Source organism: Lampris incognitus, chromosome 8 (genome assembly GCF_029633865.1).
Source record: "Lampris incognitus isolate fLamInc1 chromosome 8, fLamInc1.hap2, whole genome shotgun sequence".
NCBI classification, from domain to species: domain Eukaryota; kingdom Metazoa; phylum Chordata; class Actinopteri; order Lampriformes; family Lampridae; genus Lampris; species Lampris incognitus.
In genome coordinates this window covers 58,100,748-58,122,024 of record NC_079218.1, presented here as the reverse complement: position 1 = coordinate 58,122,024, position 21,277 = coordinate 58,100,748, and the positions used below count along the sequence as shown (strand labels likewise).

Here is a 21,277-nt window from a genome sequence, read left to right as displayed (position 1 = left end):
CCCAAAATATTACATTACTGAGATATACAGTAAAAAATACTGTAATATTTGATTCTGTCTATCACCCAGCCCAACTTAAAAACCCTGAAGTCAGTTTGACAGCACACTATTTATTAAAGATTTGACTCAACATATGGTTGTACAGTGGAAATATGACATCCAGGCCGAGGGATTTTCAACCCTCCTCATAAAAAAAAAGAAAAGAAAAAGTTGTCAGCTGTACACAGAGACAAGTATCTACGAAAGAAGGTTTTGAACGGACGTCAGTCTGCGTTTCTCAAACAAAACGCGTCAGGGAATCTGTTCTGTGAGGAATGGCATGGACGCTTTCTGCAGCGGGCGACTCGTTCCGTATTTGCGGAGCAGCTTTTTGGCTTCTTCCTGTAGGGATTCTGAGACCGCAGCAGAACACCTGCTCAGGTACAGCAGAACTAAACAGCACTCCATCACATCCGGGCGGGGGTACATCTGAAAGAGAGAAGACACCCGTCTAAGGAAATCATGTTCCATGACAACCTGGACGTCCATGCCAGGCGTTGCTGACAGACGGTCACACGATTAAGCCAGTGGAAGTCTCATCAGTCTCTAAATGGACTGTGCGACTGAACACACCGACTAAACTTCACACACTGTCACATCTCAACACAAACATGACATGTCAACGTGATAACATGATTTTCTGACCCAACATAACTTTCCATGACTTCTCGGATATTTACTGGATCTGTATGAACTGTTAACACGAGATATTAACACGAGGTAGCTGGCAGCCATACCAACATGTACCCTGGCTCTGCCAAATGACAGAAGCTAAGCAGGTGTGGGCTCGGCTAGTACTTGGATGCGAGACCTCCTGGGAAAACTGAGTTGCTGCCGGACGTGGTGTTGGTTGGCCAGTAGGGGGCGGTTTTCCCTCTGGTCCTAATAAAAACAACAAATATCAAATCCCAATGCCCCAGTGCAGTGACGGGGACACTGTGCTGTAGGACATGCTGTCCTTCAGATGAGACGTTACACTGAGGTCCTGACTCACGGTGGTCACTAAAGATCCCATGGCACTTATCACAGAGTAGGGGGTTCCCGGTGTCCTGGCAACATTCCCAACCTGGCTCTCTCCATCTGCCCACCTCATCATCCCCCATGTAACTGGCTCAATGGTTTCTCCCTGTCCTCCTCAAGCTGATGTGTGGTGAGTGTTCTGGTGCAAAATGGCTGCCGTGCATCACCCAGGTGGTGCTACACATTGGTGGTGGTTGAAGTGAGTTACCCCCTTCAATGTGAAGCACTTTGGGTGTCTAGAAAAGCACTATACAAATATTATTATTATTATTATATGTGAGTGTGGATTTCTCTTGGTAGCAGCACAAGTGCTGAATCTTTTCTCTGAAACCAAGACTGCTCTACATCCATCCATCCATTATCCAAACCGCTTATCCTGCTCTCAGGGTTGCGGGATGCTGGACCCTATCCCAGCAGTCATTGGGCGGCAGGCGGGGAGATACCCTTGACAGGCTTCCAGTCCATCACACTTTCTCTCCACCATCTCAATTTCTTAAAATTTCCCTTCATCTTAATTGTAGTGAAGATGAACAATTCATAACGTGTTAACAAACAGGATCCTTTCCATACGACATCAACCTCATAGTCACAGAATAGTACACACCCACACACACACACACACACCCACTCACACACACACACACACACACACCACACACAAATTTCCCATCTGGATCAAATCCCCCATCAGCAGCCCACCACTGGGTATAGATAGAGACACTGGGTGTAAATAGAGACACTAAGTGTAGATGGAGACACTGGGTGTAGATGGAGACACTGGGTATAGATAGAGACACCGGGTGTAGATAGAGACACTGGGTGTAAATAGAGACACTGGGTGTAGATGGAGACACTGGGTATAGATAGAGACACTGGGTATAGATAAAGACACTGGGTGTAGACAGAGACACTAGGTGTAGATAGAGACACTAGGTGAAGAGGGAGACACTGGGTGTAGATAGAGACACTGGGTGTAGATAGTGACATGGTGTAGATAGAGACACTGGGTGTAGACGGAAACATTGGGTGTAGATAGAGACACTGGGTGTAGACGGAAACATTGGGTGTAGATAGAGACACTGGGTGTGGATAGAGACACTGGGTGTGGATAGAGACACTGGGTGTAGATGGAGACACTGGGTGTAGATGGAGACACGGTGTAGATAGAGACACTGGGTGTGGATAGAGACACTGGGTGTAGATAGAGACACTGGGTGTAGATGGAGACACTGGGTGTAGATAGAGACACTGGGTGTGGATAGAGACACTGGGTGTAGATGGAGACACTGGGTGTAGATAGAGACACTGGGTGTGGATAGAGACACTGGGTGTAGATAGAGACACTGGGTGTAAATGGAGACACTGGGTGTGGATAGAGACACTGGGTGTGGATAGAGACACTGGGTGTAGATGGAGACACTGGGTGTAGATAGAGACACTGGGTGTGGATAGAGACACTGGGTGTAGATGGAGACACTGGGTGTAGATAGAGACACTGGGTGTGGATAGAGACACTGGGTGTAGATGGAGACACTGGGTGTGGATAGAGACACTGGGTGTGGATAGAGACACTGGGTGTAGATAGAGACACTGGGTGTGGATAGAGACACTGAGTGTAGATAGAGACACTGGGTGTAGACAGAGACACTGGGTGTAGATAGAGACACTGGGTGTGGATAGAGACACTGGGTGTGGATAGAGACACTGGGTGTGGATAGAGACACTGGGTGTAGATGGAGACTGGGTGTGGATAGACACTGGGTGTGGATAGAGACACTGGGTGTAGACAGAGACACTGGGTGTAGATAGAGACACTGGGTGTAGATAGAGACACTGGGTGTGGATAGACACTGGGTGTGGATAGAGACACTGGGTGTAGATAGAGACACTGGGTGTGGATAGAGACACTGGGTGTAGATGGAGACACTGGGTGTGGATAGAGACACTGGGTGTAGACAGACACAAAGTGAAGCAGAAGCACCTGGAGTGTCTGCGGCAGGTCAGAAAGGCTCCTCTGGTACTGGGACATCTTGACAGACAGCGTCAGCAGAGTTTCTTGGTCTTCGGGTCTGAGAAAAGTAAAACATGGTGTGTGGGTATGTGTGTCTGTACAGGTCCAGGCTTTTGTAGCACATCATGGCCTACGGGTCTTGTGGTCTTATGTGGATCTTAGTCTCCGTCTCATTCAGCGTTGTGTTGTGGTCTTTACTAAGAGACACAGATGGAACACATTCGTAAAGCAGAAAGGAGGACGCTGGTCAGTGGTCGTCCAGCCGTCAGGGATGAGAGCAACAGAACAAGCAGACCGGGCGGCCGGGTAGCGTGGTGGTCTATTCCATTTCCTACCAACACCGGAATCGCCGGTTCGAATCCCCATGTTACCGCCGGCTTGGTCGGGCGTTCCTACAGACACAATTGGCCGTGTCTGCGGGTGGGAAGCCAGATGTGGATATGTGTCCTGGTCGCTGCACTAGCGCCTCCTCTGGTCAGGGGGGGGGACTGGGGGGAATAGCGTGATCCTCCTGCGCGTTACGTCCCCCTGGTGAAACTCCTCACTGTCAGGTGAAAAGAAGCGGCTGGTGACTCCACATGTATGGGAGGAGGCATGTGGTAGTCTGCAGCCCTCCCCGGATCAGCAGAGGGGCTGGAGCAGCAACCGGGACGGCTCGGAAGAGTGGGGTGATTGGCCAAGTACAATCGGGGAGAAAAATGGGAAAATCCCCCCCCCCCCCAAAAAAGGGGCAGACAGAAACAGGGGTCTAGTAATCAAAGCCCAGGTGAAATACTACTTGAAGTATTCATGTCCTCATGCCCACACAGTCTGCCTGAAACCTGGTGTCATGACGACCAGCTAACCTTTAAGGTTCACGTGGACTCGATTGCTCGGTCGTGCCGGTTTGCCCTGTACAACATCAGGAAAACTAGACCCTACCTGTCTGGGCATGCAGCACAACTCCTGGTTCAGGTTCCATCACACATGGACTACTGCGCCTCCTTACTGGCAGGGCTCCCTGCATGCACTTTCAAGCCTCTGCACATGTCACTCTGCTGTTCATATCCCTCCGCTGTTCATATCTCTCTGCTGTTCATATCCCTCCACTGTTCATATCACTCCACTGTTCATATCCCTCTGCTGTTCATATCCCTCCGCTGTTCATATCTCTCTGCTGTTCATATCCCTCCACTGTTCATATCACTCCACTGTTCATATCCCTCTGCTGTTCATATCTCTCTGCTGTTCATATCCCTCCACTGTTCATATCACTCCACTGTTCATATCCCTCCGCTGTTCATATCCCTCCCCTGTTCATATCCCTCCGCTGTTCATATCCCTCCTCTGTTCATATCCCTCTGCTGTTCAGATCTCTCTGCTGTTCATATCCCTCCGCTGTTCATATCCCTCCACTGTTCATATCCCTCTGCTGTTCAGATCTCTCCGCTGTTCATATCTCTCCGCTGTTCATATCTCTCCGCTGTTCATATCCCTCCTCTGTTCATATCCCTCCCCTGTTCATATCCCTCCCCTGTTCATATCCCTCCGCTGGCTCCCAGTTGCTGCCCACATCAAATTCAAAACCTTGATGCTCGCTTACAAAACAGCAACTAAAACGGCTCCCGCCTACCTGAACTCCCTCATTCAGGTCTACATTCAGTCCCTACCTAAACTCCCTCATTCAGGTCTACATTCAGTCCCTACCCAAACTCCCTCATTCAGGTCTACACTCAGTCCCTACCTGAACTCCCTCATTCAGGTCTACACTCAGTCCCTACCTGAACTCCCTCATTCAGGTCTACACTCAGTCCATACCCAAACTCCCTCATTCAGGTCTACACTCAGTCCCTACCTGAACTCCCTCATTCAGGTCTGCACTCAGGCCCTACCTGAACTCCCTCATTCAGGTCTACACTCAGTCCCTACCCAAACTCCCTCATTCAGGTCTACACTCAGTCCCTACCTGAACTCCCTCATTCAGGTCTGCACTCAGTCCCTACCTGAACTCCCTCATTCAGGTCTGCACTCAGTCCCTACCTGAACTCCCTCATTCAGGTCTACACTCAGTCCATACCCAAACTCCCTCATTCAGGTCTACACTCAGTCCCTACCTGAACTCCCTCATTCAGGTCTGCACTCAGTCCCTACCCAAACTCCCTCATTCAGGTCTACACTCAGTCCCTACCTGAACTCCCTCATTCAGGTCTGCACTCAGTCCCTACCTGAACTCCCTCATTCGGGTCTACACTCAGTCCATACACAAACTCCCTCATTAAGGTCTACACTCAGTCCCTACCTGAACTCCCTCATTCAGGTCTGCACTCAGGCCCTACCTGAACTCCCTCATTCAGGTCTACACTCAGTCCCTACCTGAACTCCCTCATTCAGGTCTGCACTCAGTCCCTACCCAAACTCCCTCATTCAGGTCTACACTACTCCCTCATTCAGGTCCTGCTCACCACGCTCTGCCATTGAAAGGCACCTGGCACTTCCGCCTAAATGGGGCCCTAAGTCACTAGCCAGACTCTTCTCTTCTGTAGTTGCCTGGTGGTGGAATGAGTTGCCAAACTCCATTTGATCTGCTGAGTCCCTCTCCATCTTTAAGAAGCTAAAGACCCAGCTCTTCCTCCAACACCTCCACACCTGATGGTATTGATAAAAAACAAACAAACAGACAAACAAATCGCTTCTTTGCACCCTATGTGCTGCCTGTTGACACACACAGTGCCTTGGAAAAGTACTCAACCTGCTTGACAGTCATCAGTAGTACCTGGATTATAAAAGATTTGCACACGTGTTCCTGAACAACATTATTGTTTTGAACCCATAAGATCTAACATTGTTCCCAGAGCCAAAACAAGCTTTGATTCACTGACTGTTTATTAATAAATTAAAAAGTAAACTACAGTGCTTGCTCATGCAAGCACTGTACTTTACTTTCAACCCCTTGTGCTCTGAAAGTTTACACAAATGACAAATTATTGCTGAAACAAACTCAGGTTAACACAACTGGACATAACTAGTGTGCAGCTGTAAAATATTAAAGTACCGATCTGGTTTATGGGTATAAAAGTACTCTGTGTAAAGTTTATTAGCTGGCTGTGAACTCCATCAGAACATGAAGACAAAGGAGCAGAATACTGAAGTAAGAGACAAAGTGATTAAAATGCAGAAGGCGTGAAAATGACACAAAACCATATCCAAGTGTTTGGATATCCCACGGAACACTGTTGGATCCATTGTTAGAAAGTGGAAGCTGTATCACACCACCCAGACGCTTTGTAGGGCAGGCCATCCCTCAAAGATAAGTGTCTGAGCAAGACGTGGGCTGGTGAGGAAAGATGATCCTGCAGTCACTCTGAAGGAGCTCCAGAGGTCAGTGGCTGAAACTGGAGTAAATGTACATAAGTCAACCATGTCACGGCTCTCCATAAATCTGGCCTGTATGGGAGGGTGGCAAGAAAGAAGCCGTTGCTCTAAACTATGCATATAAAAGCACCCTTGGAGTTTGCTACCAAGCCTGAGAGAGACCCGGTTAGGATGTGGGTAAAGGTTTTGTGGTCAGAGGAGATGAAAGCTGAGCTTTTTGGCAAAAACTCAAAGCGTTATGTGTGGTGCAAACCTAACTCTGCTCATGCCCTAAAAAACACCCTCCCCACAGTGAAGCATGGCGGCAGCAGCAAAATGCTATGGGGTTGCTTTTCCTCTGCAGGCACTGGGAACCTTGTTCACATTGAGGGAAGAATGGATGGAGCTAAATACAGGAAATATTGGAAGAAAACCTGTTGCAGTCTGCCATAAAACTGAAGCTCGGGAGAAGGTTCACCTTCCAGCAGGACGATGATCCTAAGCACAAGGCTAAAGCAACAATGGCATGGCTCAGCAAGAAAAAGGTGGCCGTTTTGGAGTGGTAAAGTCAAAGTCTGGACCTCAAACCCATTGAAAATCTGCATCACAGACTGAAAATCGCAGTCCAGAGGCACCAGCAGCCCAGCAACCTGCAAGACCTGTACAAATTCTGCCAAGAAGAATGTGCAAAAATTACTTCAGAAGAATGTGCAAAGCTTGTACATACTTACCCCAAGAGAATCACGGCTGTTATTACAGCAAAAGCGTACTCAAAGAAAGTATTGATATGTGGGGGTTGAATACTTATGCAAGCACTATATTTTAGTTTTTAATTTATTCACAAAAAGTCAGTGAAACATAACTTATTTTGGCTTTGGGAACATCTATTAGAGCTTATGGGTTCATCTCATCTCGTCATTAGCCGCTTCTCCGGGCTCAGGTCGCAGTGGCAGTAAGCTAAGTAAGGCACTCCAGAAGTCCCTCTCCCCAGCAGCGCCCTCCAGCTCCTCCTGGGGGATCCCAAGGCGTCCCAGATTGGACATGTAGTCCCTCCAGCGAGCTCTGGGTCTACACCGGGGTCTCCTCCCAGTTGGACATGCCCGGAAAACCTCCAAAGGAAGGCACCCAGGACGTATCCTAATTAGATATCCAAACCACCTCAACTGGCTCCTTTCAACGCGAAGGAGCAGTGGCTCTACTCTGAGTTCCCTCCGGATGTCCGAGCTCCTCACCCTATCTCTAAGGCTGAGCCCAGACACCCTACTGAGGAAACTCATTTTAGCCACTTGTATCCATGATCTCACCGAGATACTTGAACTCATTCCCTTGAAGCAACAACTCATCCCCAACCTGGAGGGAGCAATCCACCATATTCCGGTAGACAACCATGGCCTCAGACTTGGAGGTACTGACTGTCATCCTGGCTGTTTCACACTCAGCTGCAAACTGCTCCAGTGCGCGCTTGAGGTCGCGTTCTGATGAAGCCAACAAAACCACATAATCTGCAAAGAGCAGAGATGCAATTCTGAAGTTCCCAAAATGAACACACTCCTCACATTGGCTGCGTCTCAAGATCCTGTCCATGAATATCACAAACAGAACCGAAGAGACAACCTTGGCGGAATCCGACACCCACTGAAAATGTGTTGACTTTGTGCCGAGAATGCAGACACAGCTCTCAAGTTGGTAATACAAAGACCGGATGGCTTATAGCAGCTGTTCCGGTACCCCATACTCCCACAGTACCCACCCCCCAAGTGCCCCAAGGTACACAATCATAAGCCTTCTCCAAGTCCACAAAACAAAACACAGGTTTAGGTCCCAGTGGTCTGGACTTGGCATTGATATTTAAAGACATGGACTTGTCCACCTAAAGACATGGTCTGGGATTGACTGGTCTTGATTTGAGGGCTACTTGTACCTTTTCTCGGTATCGTTGGAGTCTCGGTCGTCTGTAGGTGCAGGGTCACTGGGGGTTGCCCGGTGCTCTCTGGGTTCAGCTGGCGGTCCTTGGTGCTGCACCACCATGTTGGAGATCTTCTTGTGGATCTCTGCCATCGACTTTTGCATGGCCTGATAGGCGGCATGGGGCTCGGATAGAAGGATGGAGACGTCAAGGGCGTTTTTGATGTCAGTATTGGTGCTCTCAATGCTGGATGCCATCATAGCACTGTCATTTACTGCTGACTTGGGCAAATGTCCCTCTGTCACCTTCTCCATCTCGTCACTATTCTGGGCATCAGTCGCTGAGGAGAAAGAGCTGCTGTGTCCATTCTGGGTTGATGGCTGGTTGCTGTCTGATTGACAGAGACTGTGGCTCCACCATCTCTCATACAGGAGGTGGTACTGCAGGAATGCTTGCAGGCTGTCTGCAGCAGCACTGGCCTGTTCCTCGGTGGGATTAAATCTCTTCTGAAACTTCTGCAAACAAACACCGACGTCACCTGAGGACAAAGAACAACTGTTAAAAGTTCCATTAAGTGAAAAATGTATTTTCACTCGTTACCTCTTTTGTTTGTATTTAATTTACATCATGTTCTACAAATGCACTTTTTTGTTTTTCTTTTCCTCACAAATACAGTAATATCATCCTGTACTTGCAGGTGTACGCTAACATAAATGTCCAATGAATGAATGGGAGTGAGATTGAGAGAAGACTAGTGATGTTCTACCACCATATTCAAACTAGCCAATAGCATATTGATGTCCACACTCTTCTAGAAATGCCCGGCTGTGATTGGTTGTCAGTCAAATCAATATCCCTCCTCTCACTGAATCCCACCCAATCGAGAGGGTATGTGTTATATAAACAGTTGTATAAACTGTTTGTTTATGTTGTATGTTGTATAACCACATGTTGTATAACCATATGTTGTATCAACACTTAATCCCTCAGGGAGGTTTTCTGGGATTGTGAAGATTCAGAACTATCAATGGTACCCAGCATCCTGAGTCACTTCAGAATCCGAATCCCCGAATCAGAATCATGTTTATTGGCTATGTAAGTTTGCACAACATGGAATTTGACTTCGGTTTCGTGACTCTCTCAGTGTACTTGTACTGTGCTGTTGGGTGTAAATGACGGGCGAGGACAATTCATATTGAGTAGATGGAAGTATGCACACCGAGTAACATTGCTGATGTGAGCTTCAAAAGATAATGTGCTGCACCAGAGAGAGCATCCTGACCATCTGCATCTCAGTGTGGTACGGCAGCTGCACCTCAGCAGACCAGAAAGCTCTGCAACAGGTCGTCAAGGCGGCCCAGCATATCACCGGTACCCAGCTCCCAGCCATAAAAGACATTTATCACAAACGCAGCCTTCGAAGGGGTCTGAGCAACAGCAGAGATCCCATCCACTCCAACCATGGACTGTTCTCCCCCCTGCGCTCTGGGAGGCGCTACAGGAGCCTCAGAGCCTGCACTACCAGGCTCAAAAACAGCTTCTTTCCACAAGCGGTTGCCCACCTGAACCTGGGTACCCACTGAATGTCTGTAGATATTTTTAAATATTTTGTACTCCAGCTCTTTTTTTTAACTTATTTTTAGCTTTTGGTCTTCATGTGTGTATATCTTATATTGTGTTTGCTGTGTTTGTCTTGCACTGTTTGGTGAAGCCACAGCCCTCATTTCATTTTTAACATGTGCCTGCACATTGTTTTTAATGACAATAAATTGAATTGAATTGAATTGAAGATGACACCCAGACTCTTAACCCAAGGTGAAGGAGGAACTACAGAATTGTCAATAGTCAGGTTTAGCCATAGTAGATTTAATACCTACTAGGAGGACCTCAGTTTTATCACTATTAAGTTTGAGGAAGTGATATGAAAACCAGGATTTAATTTCTAGTAAGCAGTCAGAAAGGGAAGTAGGCGGAAGAGTGGAGGTAGGCTTGGTGGATAGATAGAGTTGGGTGCCATCCGCGTAGCGGTGAAATTGAATGCCAAATTTCCTGAAAATATGGCCTAGAGGTAGTAGGTAATAATAATTAGGAGGGGTCCCAATACAGAGCCCTGGGGAACTCCGGTAGTAACAGGAAAGGAGTGAGAGCTCAAATTTTTAAGTTGGACAAACTGAGTGCGGCCAGAGAGCTATGATCTAAACCAGTCAAGGGGGGGGGGGTGCCAGTTATTCCAATGGAAGCTAATCTTTCTAGGAGGATGTTATGTGAGATGGTATCAAAGGCTGCACTTAGATCAAGGAGGACAAGTATGGTTAAGAGCCCAGAGTCAGCTGCTCTCAACAGATCATTAGTGATTTTCGCCAAGGCTGTCTCCGTACTGTGCATGGAGCGAAAACCAGACTGGAATTGTTCAAACAGATTATTGTGAGTCAAGTGAGTGTGTACCTGAGATGCGACTGTTCTTTCAAGTGTTTTAGAAAGAAATGGTAAATTTGAGATTGGGTGAAAATTATTCAAATTGTTGGGGTCTGGACCAGGTTTCTTGAGTATTGGAGTTATTGCAGCTGTTTTTAGAGATGAGGGAACAAGGCCAGAGGTAAGGGAGGAATGTATGATATCAGTTATTAAGAAGGATGGAGAAGGTAGACAGGCTTTTACTGAATGCGTGGGAAGGGGGTCTAACTGACAGGTAGATGATTTGGATTTGCGAATAAGACCAGCTATTTCTGAAACAGTTGGAAGTTTAAAACTAGATAGTGAAGAACAGAGAGGAACGTAGAAGGGTGAATAACATGAACTGTATGCAGTATTGTTCCAAGAGGTCAATTGCTGATGAATATTTTCAATTTTGGCATTGAAAAAGGTCATAAAGGCGTTACATTGAGCAACTGAATACAGGTGAGGTGCAAGAGTGTCCAGTGGCCATAATACTGTTTACCATGAAAAACAGGGGTCTAGTGTTCCCTTCGGCTGATCTAATTAAATCTGCATAATAAGACGATTTAGCTGTGGACAGAGCCTCCTTATAAAGAAGTATGTGGTCGTCATACACGTCTTTATGAACAAGGCCAGTTTTTGCGCAAAGGCATTCCAGGTGATGGCCTTTAGCTTTAAGCTGGCGTAGTGCAGGTGTAAACCAAGGGGCAGAGTGGGTAAAGGAAACAGACCGGGTTATTAAAGGAGCAAGACCATGTAAAAGACTATAAAGTCCATCGCTGTAATGACCAGTTCGTCTGGGGTGGATAAATTGTCTTTGTTGGGGAGGTTATCAATTCCACCAGAAAGAGCAGATAAATCAATATTCTTAATGTTACGGAACGAGATGGAGCATGACAAATTTGATTTGGAGACTATTAACATCGCAAGACACTAGCTTGTGGTTGGAAATGGGCAAATCAGATGCACTGCAATTAAGAGGAGTTACACAAGAGCAGTACATCAGATCATGTAGTATGTGTCCTTTGGAGTGCATAGGAAAGGAAATATATTGCTGTAATCCAAAACTGTCCAGGCATGATGTAAAATCCCTTGTGAGAGTATTGTTGACATTGTCCATGTGCATATTAAAATCACCCATCAAAGTGCGTCCGGGTGGCGTAGCAGTCTATTCTGGTGCCTACCAACACGGGGGAAGGCGGTTCGAATCCCTGTGCTACCTCTGGCTTGGTCAGGCGTCCCTACAGACACAATTGGCCGCGTCTGCGGGTGGGAAGTCGAATGTGGGTATGTATCCTGGTCACTGCACTAGCGCCTCCTCTGGTCAGTCGCGGTGCCTGTTCGGGGGGAGGGGGAACTGGGGGGGGGGTAGCGTGATCCTCCCACGCGCTACGTCCCCCTGGCGAAACTCCTCACTGTCAGGTGAAAAGAAGCGGCTGGTGACTCCACATGTATTGGAGGAGGCATGTGGTAGTCTGCAGCCCTCCCTGGCTCTCTGGATTGGCAGAGGAGGTGGAGCAGTGACTGGGGCGGCTCGGAAGAGTGGGGTAATTGGCCAAGCACAGTTAGGGAGAAAAATGGGGAACCCCCCCCCCCCAAAAAAAAGAAAGAAAAGAAAATCACCCAGCAATATTACATTAGGGGACAAAGAACATGAGAAGGTGGGAAAAACAGAAAGTTCGTTTAAGAAATCGTGGTTGGGCTTCGGTGGTTGATAAACAGTGGCTAGTATGGTAGGATTTGGCCAATTGATTTGAAGGGCAATGGACTCAAATGAAACACGCACAGGCATAGTTATGGAAGATACGTTCCACTTTTCCCTGTAAAGTATCGCGACACCATCACCCCTGCCGGTGTCACGGGATTTGCAGGTGTACACAGACCTAGGAGGAATAGTTTGATTAAACCGTGAAAAGTCATTGGGTTGTCGCCACGTCTCAGTCAAGCATAAGAAATCAAACTTACGATCATGAAGTAGGAGTCCCTTGTTGGTTAGTGAGCGAATGTTAAATAACCCGATGGTGAGATTATTTTTTCGGGTTTGATGCTAGTTGACCTGGCTAGTGCGCTGTGGTCAACAGTCCATCGGGACGAAGAACGGAAGACCAGAAGGAACGGATTGGTTTTGTGTCATCGAAGTTGAAGCTCCAGCGGGATCCACGGTGAATGTATTTCCAACGAAAATGACGAACAATATCTCGGTGAAGTTGCAGTGCTGGTGGTAGCTCACAGAGGTGGGGTCGTAATCGAAAAAGTTCCGCTGCCGTGTGTTGAAGTCATGGTGTTACTGGATGGAGTATCATAGATAGGGTAATCCAGGTAAACATAATACATATAAACAGCCCATTGATCCATATTATTGCCGGTGTTGTACCAAACGTAGGCTCCGGAGTAGGAGGAAGGTATCTGTGGGAGCACTTTTGCCTCACAGCAAGAAGGTCCTGGGTTCGAACCCAAGGCCGTCCCAGGTCTTTTCCGTGTGGAGTTTGTATGTTCTGCCTGTGTCTGCATGGGTTTTCTCCGGGTGCTCCAGTTTCCTCCCACCATCAAAAAGACATGCATGTTAGGGTTAATACTCCTGCCTGTGCCCCTGAGCAAGGCAATGGAAAGAAGAACTGGAGTTGGTCCCCGGGCGCTGCAGCTGCCCACTGCTCCCATACAATAGGATGGGTTAAATGCAGAGAACAAATTTCACTGTAACCAAACAACTGTACAATGACGAAATAAAGTGTCTTTCTTCTTCATATGGTTTGAATAAACAAACACAGAAAAAGTGCGTAGAACAGAGGTGACTGTCCAGAGTGCCATCTTGATGAGGTTATAGTTTGTGATCTCCTGCAGGTCTCTCCACACAGACACAGGATCGTTAGCTGAGAACTGTTTTCCAGCTGTTCAGTATAGTCCCTTTTGGCTACTCTGATCTCCCTTGTCAGTGTGTTTCTGGCTTGATTGTACTAAATCCTATCTCTACTCTTGTAGGCCTCCTCTTTGGCCTGACGAAGCTGCCCGAGTTTCGCTGTGAACCAGGGCTTAAATGTTATTCAAGGTGCAGAAGTTTTGGTGGGCACACACGTCCTCACAAAACCTGATGTAAGATGTGACAATGTCAAAGTTCGTCTAGGTCTGTTGATGCCTTTTTGATGTCGTCGTGAGCAGTGCGGGGAGGTGTGTTGAGGGTGTCTGGCTGGGGGAGCTGGTGCTGGATCGGCCGGGAGAGCTTGGTCTGCTTTGTTTAGTTTGGATACGTATGTTAGTTTGAACGTGTGTGCTTGTAGATCCTGAATGGGTTTTTGTGTGTATGTTGTACTGCTGTGGGCTGGGGGAAACGGCATTTTGTTTAATTTCATGTATGCAAGTGCATGAAGGGAAATGACAAATAAAGTGTTCCTGATTCCTGGTGCAGCCTCAAAAACACTCAAACCTCCAGACCCTTGTATACATTCTGTATCATACATGCGTCTCTATCTTCTCAATTCACCTTATCTGTCTATGCATATACACGCAGCCATACCACTACACACATGCGTACACAACTCCCCTCCCTGACCCCGACCCCTCCTTTTTTTTTATTTATTCATGTCTTTAACTTATACCGCCATTACAACTAACACTTCAAGCCGAAGTAAAGTTTTTTTTTAAATTATTATTTTTTTTTTCCTTTTATTTTTTTAACTCCCTTTTGTTAAATTATCTGTAAACCATATAGGTACAGCTGAAAAAATGGGGAAAAAACAGCAGGAAAACTTGTGAATTTGGTTGTATAAGTTGTGAAATTGAAATAAAAAGTAATTAGAAAAACAAAAACAAAAAACCACTCAGACCAGTGCAGTCAAAAGCAGGCCTGAAGCTCCAGCCTCGTTGGTCCACACACAATATGTGTCTGGACACAAAATACACAATATTTTGTTGTAGACACACTTTGTGTCTCGAACAATATATTGCTATTCTTACATATATAAAGTTTTTTTGTTCTTTGTTTGTTTGTGTTCTGTTGTGATTTGTGATGTACTGGAATACTTCCGTCAGCATGTCTAGATCCTATTTTCCTCTCTTTAAATGATGCTTATGCTCATGTGACACGACGGAGAGATTTCTGGTCAAATTGTGGATTCATTTGTTTGCGTCTCACCGTCGGGGAAAAGCAGTTTGCATATTCCTGCAGAGAGAGAAAGAAAACCGGCTTCTGTCGGCCAGTTTACTGTCTGCCAGAATGCCTTCATCATCCCTCCATCATCCAACACCAACCAACATAACACAGCCTCCGTCAGCTGGAGAGATGAACACATCAGGACCTGGGAGAAAGAAAAAGAAAGAGAGAAGGAAAGAGAAAGAAAAGATGAGAAAGTGAAACAAAAAACAAAAAGAGGACGGAAAGAAAAACAGAAAATACAAAGACAAAAAACAGAGAAAGAAAAGGGGGAGAAGGTAAGAAAGAGAGACAGTAAGAAAGAAAGACAGAGAACCATGAGGAAAAAAAGAACGAGACAGAAAGAAACAGAAACAAAGGAAGAAGAGAGACAGATAGAAAGAGAGGGAGAAAGACAGACAGACAGAAAGAAAGAGACAAGTGGAAAGCTGGTTAAGTTGCACCAGACTGGTGTAGATGAGCACAGAGAGGGAGTCCATCATGGCTACCTGTTTGGCTGACATGGTGGGAGCAGGCTGAGGATTCTCCACAGCCTTCAGATCCTGCAAGAGTGTCCCGACAGTGTCCGGTGTTGTCTCAGAAACACCAAACTCCTCCTCCCACACAGCTCGGATCCGCTCCTGGATGCTCCCCTGACGCTCATATGAGGAGGACCAGGCGTGAGTGGAAGCACAGGACTGCGTCAACGTGCCCGCCGGCACCAGCGCCGACGTCAGCAGCTCCGACACGCAGAAATGAAGCCGGTGAACCTGAGAGGACAGAAGGACCGCAACGCAATTTACATTCATCCACATATTATTCAAGATGGACGAGGTCTGCTTGGAGTAGTATTAGTAGTAGTAGTACAAGTAACAGTATAATAATGGTAGCAGTAAATCTAGTGGTGATATCAACAGTAATAATTGTTGTAGAACCTGAAATAGTAGAAGTAGCAGTAACAATGATAGTAGTAATAGTACAAGTAGTAGTAGAAGCAGTGTTAGAAGTGACAGTAATAACAGCAGATACGAGAAGTAGTGGAAGTTACAATAATGGTGATAGTTACATTGATGGTGTTAGTAGTACAAAGAAAAGTAGTAGCAGTTGCAGTGACAGTAGATAGTAGTAACTGCAGTGGTAACAGTTTTAGTATCACTAATATTAATGCAGTAATGGTGGTAGTAGCAGTAGTAACAATTGTAGTATCTGTATCATTAGTAATGACAGTAGTAGTAATTGTGGTAGCGGTATTAGAAGTAGTAGTTGCAGTAACAGTGATAGTAGTATTAATGTTAATGGTGGTAGTAGCAGTAGTAATAGTAATAGCTGTATCAGTAATAGTGTTAACAGTATTAATGAAAGTAGTTGCAGTAACAACAGTAGTAGAAGTAGTAGTATTTGCAATAATATTGTATCATGTTGATGTAATGATCCAGGTAATGTTCAGTACCAGCAGACTGTCCTGTGTACTCAGTACTTGCTGGGCAACTGTCCAGTTCTGAGCAGCGACCAGGTCTTTGGCACATCTCAGCGAGATTGCGTGAGCCAGAGAGTCCTCGCCGCCAATCTTCGCCACGCTGGCCGCCATCCTGAGTGTGGTCATGTCGTTCTTCTTGGCAATGACTTTTGCCGCATCAAAACTGGCACCTGTAGCCAAATAACTGAATGACAAATTAAACAAAGGACAAGTTGTGTTAAAAATACACCATCGTGTTCCGTCGACGAAGGCAGTAACGTCAGTTTTCAGTGACTTTTCAGGTTCAGCTCTGATAGGACAACTTCGTTTGTACTCATGGAATTTGTGGAAGAAATAACTGCAATAGAAAATAAAGAAAATGTAGGTGGGGTATTCCTGGATCTCAAAAAAAGCATGTAATACAGTTGACCATTACTTAGAAGAAATTACAAAGAAGAACTTACAGAGACATGGAATTAGAGGGGTAGCCCTCTACTGGTTAAGCAGTTACCTGGAGAACAGGTATCAGTATGTTCAAATATATTATTTTAATTCACAACGATTGTAGGTTACTTGTGGGGTACCCCAGGGCTCAGTGTTGGGGTTGTTGCTGTTTATTACGTATATAAATGATATATGTGAGTTTTCCAAAATATTAAAAACTATATTATTTGCAGATGATACAAATCTACTTTGTTATAGTAAGAATTTGGGAAAAAACATTTGGATACAGTGGAAAAGGAATTGAGAATGCTTAAGAGTTCGTATAATTCAAATAAACTAACACTGAATTTAAGTAAAACTAAAAGTACAATATTTGGGGATCGTTTAACTAACTCGAATAGGAAACTCATGATAAATGGTGTAGAAATCGAAAATTAAATTTCTTTGAGTAATAAAAGACACTAAATTATGCTGGGAGTGACATGTAAATTAGATCAAAGTTACAGTCAACGTTAATTGCAATACTTCATCAAGCTTCATTATACACTGTTCCTTTATAGTTCCATATATAACTTACTGTGAGGAAGTGTGGGGAAATACATACAAACACTAATCCAATATACACCATTAAGAAAAATAAAAATCCGTAAGAATTGCAAATAAAACCACTTATAGTAAACCAACAAACCTACTCTATCAAATTAAAGGAATTAAAATTTAAAGATTTGGTCGACTTCAAAATAGTTCCGGTAATGTACAGAGCAAAGAAATCAGTTTATTACCTGATAGAATCCAAAGGTTTTTCCAAATGAGAGCAAGTCAACATGACTTGAGAGGAATTTGTATGTTCAAAACACAATTACTGAGGACAAATGTAACACATCACTGCATTACTGTGAAAGGAGTTGATTTATGGAACAACCGCAGTGAGGAAATGAAAACACATAGAACATTTAGTAGGTTTACAAGAATGTTTCAGAATACCACATGGACATGGGATGGATGATGGGGCAGGCATATATACAAACAGGGACCGGGATGTGTAAGTTGTTTTTGATTCGAGTTGCTTTGTTTGTTTGTTCTGATTGTTTTATTCTTGTTTTTGTTTTGACTGTTGTTTGTTTATTGTTTTATTTCAGGCCATCACAGGGCCGGCGCGCGCGCACACACACACACACTGCATTTAAGCAAGCTCGGGTCACCCCGCCGCTCAAAAAACATACACTCAACCCAGCCCAGGTTGAAAACTACAGACCGGTTTCTCTCCTAATGTTTCTTTCAAAAATACTTGAGCGCATGGTCTTCAAGCAAGTTTCTGAATTCCTTTGTGAGAACAATCTGTATGAGCCAAATCAGTCTGGATTTAAGCAGGGTCACTACCGAGACTGTACCCCTTTCGGTAATGGAATCACTGCATTTGGCTGCGTTTCAGTCCTCGCTTCATTGCTGCTAGATGTGTTAGCTGCCTTTGACACCATTAACCACCAAATTCTCCTCTCCACACTCACTGAGCTTGACATCTCAGGATCTGCCCTCCACTGGTTCATGTCCTACCTCTCAGGGAGATCTTTTAGAGTATCTTGGAGGGGAGAAGTGTCCAAACCACACAGCTTATACACAGGGATGCCTCAAGGGTCAGTGCTTGGTCCCCTTCTCTTCTCAATATACACCACCTCACTTGGTGTAATCATCCGCTCCCATGGTTTCTCATACCATTGCTATGCTGACGATGCCCAGCTCTTCCTATCATTCCTGCCAGATGACCTCACAGTCTCGGCACGGATATCATCATGCCTTGCTGATATCTCTGCATGGATAAAAGAATGCCAACTTCAGCTTAACCTATCTAACACAGAGCTTGATAGGGAAGAAACTATCTAAGACTTGATCCTTGACATGGCTCCAACCATCGTTCCTCCCTATCAAGGATGTGAACTGACTATCCAGATGAACTGATTCAACCTTATTTGAAAGGGCAGCAGAATGTGCAAAGTCATTGTTCATCCTGTTGAGGAGAAGCAGCTCATTGGGCATGGAGCAGAGATTCGCCAGGTGAATCACTGGGAGCACAGATCGAAATCTCCGCTGTCGGAGCCTCACCAGCTTACCCCGTCTGCGTCTCCTCCATATCTCACAGAGAGCCGCTGTTCCTCTAAGATCTACAGAAAAACTTTCTGGGTTTGTGAAAACTGGTTAAAAACTATCTGGCGTGAACTGCCTGATGTAAATCAGTTCTTCGCTAATGAAAATAAAAGCATTTGAGGAACTGTGCACATAGAGAATAAACAAAAACAGAGAAAGCACTAGAGGGTGCTGTACTGAGACTGCCATCCACGGCGCCAACATGGTTTCATGAAACAGCTGAAGCCACTAATTAGAAGGGTTTTCCGCATACGTTTGGCCAGGTAGTGTACATTCACGCCTGGAAATATGAAGAGAAACTTGTCTCGATTACTGACAAATATGTGTATCATGATCCATAAATAAAACACACTGACCAAATGTGTTTAACTATCCATAAACAAACATCTCTCCATGTAAACTGACATTTAGATGAATGTACCATGAATTGTACAAGTGGATATATACTTGCAGAAACATTTACCAATTGCTTAAACAGCTCATATATACTTAATTACGAAGAAAATCTCCACTTTCCGTGTAAATTTTTGGCAATCAGACCTTCTCAGAAGTTAAACAGGCTTGTGAAGAATATTTGATTGCGAGTCAAAACACAGGCATGCATTGGACGACACACCTTTAAGACTTTACTGTTTTTCTGTTGCGATGACCCTTGGGCTGCACAAATAAAATTGACTTGACCTGATTTAAATAATGGTGTGTTCACACCAAACACGAAGCGAATTGTCACCTCGCTTTATGTGCACAAATTTGAGCACAGGATCATTTGTTCTTATTCACGTTACTCGCATGAGTTTGGCTGCAAGATCGAGTGCACGAACCCGCAAATTCTCTTCCGGAAAAGAGGAGATTGAGACGTCACTGACGTCAGGAGAATCTCAACGCTGATAGGCTTTCGGGACAGAGTGTCACGTGAATTCCTTGCTCAAGTTGAATATTTTCAACTCGCGCGAATACGCGCATGAAGTGAAATTCGCGTGTTCGTGCTATTTGCGTCGCCTGGCATGAATACATGTGAATTTGCATCTATTGGCATTGACTTTATATGTAATCTCATCGCGGGGAAAAAACTGCTTCACGTTTGGCGTGAACACAACATATATATATTTGTACAGTGACTGTTATACGTTAAGCTTTATACCATTTGGCAGCGGAGGAAAGATGTCCATCTTTCTCCAGGAGAGCAGCCCAGGAGGTGTAGAGCTCCTGCAAGACAGGATCCTCTGACGGCAGCCTGGCCTTGACCAGGGCAATGGCCTCCCTGACAGGTACCCCACAAACACACAAACAAACACACACACACACACACACACACACACACTTGTATTAGTTGGCTTGTCTCAACAAGCTGGGTGACAGAAACGGGCGGTGCAGGGCAGTGAAACGCCGTCTTCAGCTGCCCTGCATCTTGAAAAATGTGAACAAATGGAGGAGAGTGAGAGGAATGGGGGAGTGATGTGATAAAGTGAATGATCTCCAAGGTCCTCAGTGTCCATCTTGTCTGTTGGGTCTCTGCTAAAGAGACAGATGTCCATGTTCTTTATTCTGCAGGTGAAAAGTTACTCAGACGGCAGAGGACAGCATCTCATCAGTTAGCTAACACTCAACCTTTTGTCTTTAAAATGACCTGTGTGATATATATATATTTTTTTTTTAAATTTCCCCTACCCCTTTTCTCCCCAGTTGTATCTGGCAAATTACCCCACTCTTCTGAGCCGTCCCGGTCTCTGCTGCTCCACCCCCTCTGCTGATCCGGGGAGGGCTGCAGACTACCACATGTCTCCTCCCATACATGTGGAGTCACCAACCGCTTCTTTTCACCTGACAGTGAGGAATTTCACCAGGGGGATATAGCGCGTGGGAGGATCACGCTATTCCCCCCAGTTCCCCCTCCCCCCTGAACAGGCGTCCCGACCAACCAGAGGAGGCGCTAGTGCAGCGATCAGGACACATACCCACATCCGGCTTCCCACCAGACAGCCAATTGTGTCTGTAGGGACGCCCGACCAAGCCGGAGGTAACACGGGGATTCGAACCGGTGATCCCCGTGTTGGCAGGCAAATGAATAGACTGCTACGCTACCAGGACACCCCGATATCCGGATGCCCCCATGTTGAATTACTCAATTATTAGACAATGAATTGACTATAATGTTAGTAATGGTTGATCTAGTCATTGGGTGACAGGGGTCAGGTGCAGCCCTGATGACTGCTGCTAACAGTTTCCACCGACACCTTCACACACCCACACATTAACAACTCTAAACTCCCCCTTGAATATTGAATTAAACACTGGGATTTGATGTGCCCACATGAGGTCTTCTCAAGCTTGCGTGCATGGTGCAGTCGACATCTGTGAAGTGTGGAC

The 21,277-nt window shown here is 45.6% G+C and overlaps 1 protein-coding gene across 1 annotated transcript in view; it reads right to left on the bottom strand.

Annotated features, from left to right (window-relative positions):
- gemin5 (gem (nuclear organelle) associated protein 5) overlaps positions 1-21,277 on the bottom strand; it is an 85,038-nt gene continuing 63,761 nt past the window's right edge. Inside the window, exons 22-28 of the mRNA XM_056284489.1 lie at positions 20,052-20,171; positions 16,319-16,529; positions 15,378-15,638; positions 14,872-15,034; positions 8,322-8,844; positions 3,041-3,128; positions 1-468 (exon numbers count right to left, since the gene is read on the bottom strand). Of these exons, the coding sequence (XP_056140464.1) occupies positions 292-468; positions 3,041-3,128; positions 8,322-8,844; positions 14,872-15,034; positions 15,378-15,638; positions 16,319-16,529; positions 20,052-20,171 (1,543 nt within the window). The 3' untranslated portion in view covers positions 1-291. The remainder of the gene's footprint in view (positions 469-3,040; positions 3,129-8,321; positions 8,845-14,871; positions 15,035-15,377; positions 15,639-16,318; positions 16,530-20,051; positions 20,172-21,277) is intronic.